The 4,245-nt window shown below is 34.3% G+C and overlaps 1 protein-coding gene across 1 annotated transcript; it reads left to right on the forward strand.

Moving 5' to 3' along the window:
• Positions 1-301: 301 nt before the first annotated feature.
• On the forward strand, positions 302-1,915 carry LOC148205142 (uncharacterized). The gene has a single exon (XM_088103504.1). It carries the CDS (start codon positions 302-304, stop codon positions 1,913-1,915), a length of 1,614 nt encoding a protein of 537 aa, XP_087959630.1.
• The last annotated feature ends 2,330 nt before the right edge of the window (positions 1,916-4,245 follow it).

Raw genomic sequence — 4,245 nt, forward strand, 5'->3', positions numbered from 1 at the left:
TGTGTGATTGTAGTTTGTAATAGTTTTGTGATTAGTGAAGTGTTTATCTTGTTTTTAAGATAAGCGACTGGACGTAGGATTGGTAAGATCCGAACCAGGATAAAATCAACTGTGCAAATTTCTCTCAACCTTACTCTATTTTATTATCTTTATTATTTGCTAAGTAAGTTTAATTGAGTAGAAATTAAAAGGCACACGTTAGTATTAGAAACCCCTCTTGGTTTGTTGTTCCACGCTAACCCATCCGCTGCAGCCGCGCTTCTGACAATTGGTATCAGAGCTTGCTTTGATAGTTATTCAAATGGCAGGATCACATCAAACCTTTGCAGAGGGTGCTTCTATCAATAGACCACCACTATTCACAGGTGAAAACTACGCATTTTGGAAGGTTAGAATGCAAATTTTTATGGAATCTATTGATATAGATATTTGGGATGCTGTTGCATCTGGTCCTTTTGTTCCAACTAACAATATGCAGGAACCAAAGCCCCGTGACCAATGGACTGCTCAAGATAAGAAAAAATTTGGTAATGATGTAAAAGCTCGTAATATTATTTCATCTGCTTTAACTGTTGATGAGTTTTACAGGATTTCTGTTTGTAAAACTGCACAAGAAATGTGGGAAGTACTAAGAGTAACCCACGAAGGTACAGATGATGTAAAGAGAGCTAGAAAGAATACCTTAATCCAGGAATACGAAATGTTCAGGATGAAGCAAGGGGAAACAATAGTAGATGTTCAGAAACGCTTCACCAACATCGTAAACCATCTTATTGGACTAGGTAAATCTTTTGATACTGATGAGCTTAATATAAAAATTTTGAAATCTTTAGACAGGTCTTGGCAACCAAAAGTGACTGCAATTTCTGAGTCACAAAATCTCAACACAATGACCATGGCTGCATTATTTGGAAAGTTGAGAGAGCATGAACTTGACCTCGGAAGACTTGATGAAGAAGAATCAAAAGCCAAAAACAAGAAGAGTTTGGCGTTAAAATCAGAGGTTGAAAGAAGCAAAGGTAGATCGGAAGATGAAGACTCAGACGAAGAAGAAGAATTGAGACTCATGATAAAAAGGCTCAACAAGTTCATGAAGTCTAAAGGTAAAGGAAAATTTAAATACGAAAAGAAAGATAATCCAGTATCTTCCTCAAATTACCGATGCTACGGTTGCGGAGAAAAGGGACATTTAAAAGCAGACTGCCCAAATCAAAGGAAGGGTGAAGAAAAGAAAGAAAAGAAATTCTTCAAGAAAAAGAAGGCATACATTGCATGGGAAGACGACAGTGAGACCATTTCAGATTCAAGCTACTCAGATGAAGAAGTAAACATATGTTTAGTGGTGAACGACGACGCTGGAAGCCAAGTAAGTACATCTAGCGATTCTGATAATTCTAGTCAAATTAGTGAAGATGAATTGCATGAAATTTATGCTGCTTTAATAGTAGAATCTGAAAAATTAGATAAAGCCCATCAGAAATTGAAAAAGGATTTCAAAAATTTAAAATTAAATTTTGAAAATATTCTTGAAGAAAATAAGAATTTAAAATTAAATTTTGAAAATACTTTTGAAGAAAATAAAATTTTGAAAAATAAAGTTTTAATTTATGAAAAAGGTAAATTTACTAGTAGTGATAAATGTGCTTCTTGTGTTAATCATAAGAAAGTACTAGATGAAACAACCTTAGGAGAATGTAGTAAAAATAATGAAAATAAGGTTGTTAAAAATAAGTATGTTCCTAGAATTAAACACAATTATAGAACCCGTAGAACTTGGGTAGAAAAAGGAACAACTTATAGGAACACAAATGTTGTATCATGCTTTTATTGTATGAAAAAGGGTCATACTTCAAATAAATGTAAAATTAAGCATTATGGTGTTCCAAGTGGTAGATATATTTGGGTTGTAAAATGATTTCAAATTTTCAAATTAACCCAAAGGACCCAAACAAAATTGTTGGGTACCAATTTTTAAATTTCTTTAAAACAATTTTGTTTTAAATATTTGAAAAGAAAAATTAAGAAATTTTTATTTCAAAGAATATGGAACAATTTTTTTATATATACAAAGCATATATAGTTTTCAAACGGAAAATATTTGAAATAGAAGAATGCGTGCATGTTGTCTTTAATGAAATTGTAGACCTTGAGGCAAAACCTCTTGAGTCATTTTGAATTACATGCAGGCAATGATGAAGAAGACAACAAATGAAGTGAAGAATGATGACAATCCTCAAGATGAAAATCTAAACAAAATGTGGAAACAACCTAGAGGATTCTCATTACAAAATTGGAAGGATATCTAAAGGGGTACTTTATATTTCTATGTTTTTATTAGTGTATGCCCTTTATATTTCCTTGTATGCTTGCCTCTTTAAATTCAAGAAAATGTATGCTGCTTTTCTTATTATTTCTATGCATACATGCTTTTATTAAGGGGGAGTATATTTTCTAATAAATTTAGGGGGAGCAATTATACATCTCTTTTTAATAATGATCAAAAAGGGGGAGAAATATTTAATGTCTTAAACTTATTTCTAAGTTTACTAACAATTGTTTCTTCCTTAAGTTGTATTTTAAATACAGATTATTATCAAAAGCTTTAAATCAAGAAGGTTTTGATCATCATCAAAAAGGGGGAGATTGTTAGCAAAATGATGAAGATGAAGTTTTGATGATGTCCAAATCAAGTCAAGAGAAATCAAGACTCAAAATGTTATGAAGACTTGTATTGCTATGGAAAGCTTTTGTAATAATTATAGTTTAGTATCTAGGACTTAGATTATGAGTGGATTTATGTTTGCATTCAAAAGAGATGTAAAAATAAGCCAAACAGCAAAATCTGTGCAGTGTTAATCGATTAACACAGGGTGTAAATCGATTGTTCCAGAGACAAATGAAGAAGCACTGCATTGAGCTGTTAATCGATTAACAAGGGGTGTTAATCGATTAACGTTAATCGATTAACAAGGGCTGTTAATCGATTAACACAGGAGCCGTTTGAAAAACTAGCCGTTTTTAAGAGCCGTTGAACTATCCGTTGGGGTGCTAATCGATTAACCACTGTAGCTAATCGATTAACACAGTGTGAAAGGCTGAAAACGAAAAATGGAAGAGCCTTTGGATGAGTCTATAAATAGACTCTCATTTCCTCTCAAGTAAAATATATACAGAGACACAGAAACTCTTCCCTTGTGCTCAAATACTCAGAAATTCTTGAGACTTGTGTGTTCTTGTTCGACTTGTGAAACTCTTGTCTGTGGAGCTGGTGAAGTGCTGCTACGGTGACAGAGGAAATAGCCGGTTCATCCTTGGTGTGTCTGAGGAGGTGTTCGGAAGAGAATCATCCTTCGTGAAGTATTCGGAGGAGGTGTTCATCCTTCGTGAAGTATTCGAAGGAAGTGTTTCATCCTTTGTGAAGATTCAAAGGAGGTGTTGTTTCATCTCTTGTGGCTTCAAGAGAGGTGTCTTCTAAACTTTTACAAATTGTATCTGTGTGATTGTAGTTTGTAATAGTTTTGTGATTAGTGAAGTGTTTATCTTGTTTTTAAGATAAGCGACTGGACGTAGGATTGGTAAGATCCGAACCAGGATAAAATCAACTGTGCAAATTTCTCTCAACCTTACTCTATTTTATTATCTTTATTATTTGCTAAGTAAGTTTAATTGAGTAGAAATTAAAAGGCACACGTTAGTATTAGAAACCCCTCTTGGTTTGTTGTTCCACGCTAACCCATCCGCTGCAGCCGCTTCTGACAGACGCGACTAGTCTAAAGCGGATTGGAGCAATGGTGATGTGAGAGAGAAGAACGGTGGAAATTGGAAAATGGAAGTGAGAGTGTGTGCTTGAAAGGTGGCTAGAGGGAGTCTTTGGACTCTCTAGCCTTTGACTTTCAAGAGAGAGTAGTTTCTGATTCAGAAAACTCAATTCTCATTAATCTTAAAAGTGTCCATTACAAAGAGAGGAGTTGGGTATTTATAGTCCCATGCTCCTTGCAAGCTGATACACGTATACAATAAAATGTAAAAATACAAAAAGAGAACACTAAAGGAGGTACGTCAGGCAAGATTCCATCATACCCTCCCTCTTAAAATAAGATTTGTCCCCAAATCTAGCAATCGCCTTATGAAGAAGCTCCACACAGTCTTGAGAGCATGGCCATCTTAGAGTGACCTTATTCTTTTATATCCACTTTTCTTCCTCCTGGATCAAACACAAACCTGCAATACACATCAAATATATCT

The sequence above is a fragment of the Vigna umbellata genome, chromosome 1, assembly GCF_029865625.1.
Source record: "Vigna umbellata cultivar VRB3 chromosome 1, Vumbellata_1.0, whole genome shotgun sequence".
In the NCBI taxonomy this organism is placed as follows: domain Eukaryota; kingdom Viridiplantae; phylum Streptophyta; class Magnoliopsida; order Fabales; family Fabaceae; genus Vigna; species Vigna umbellata.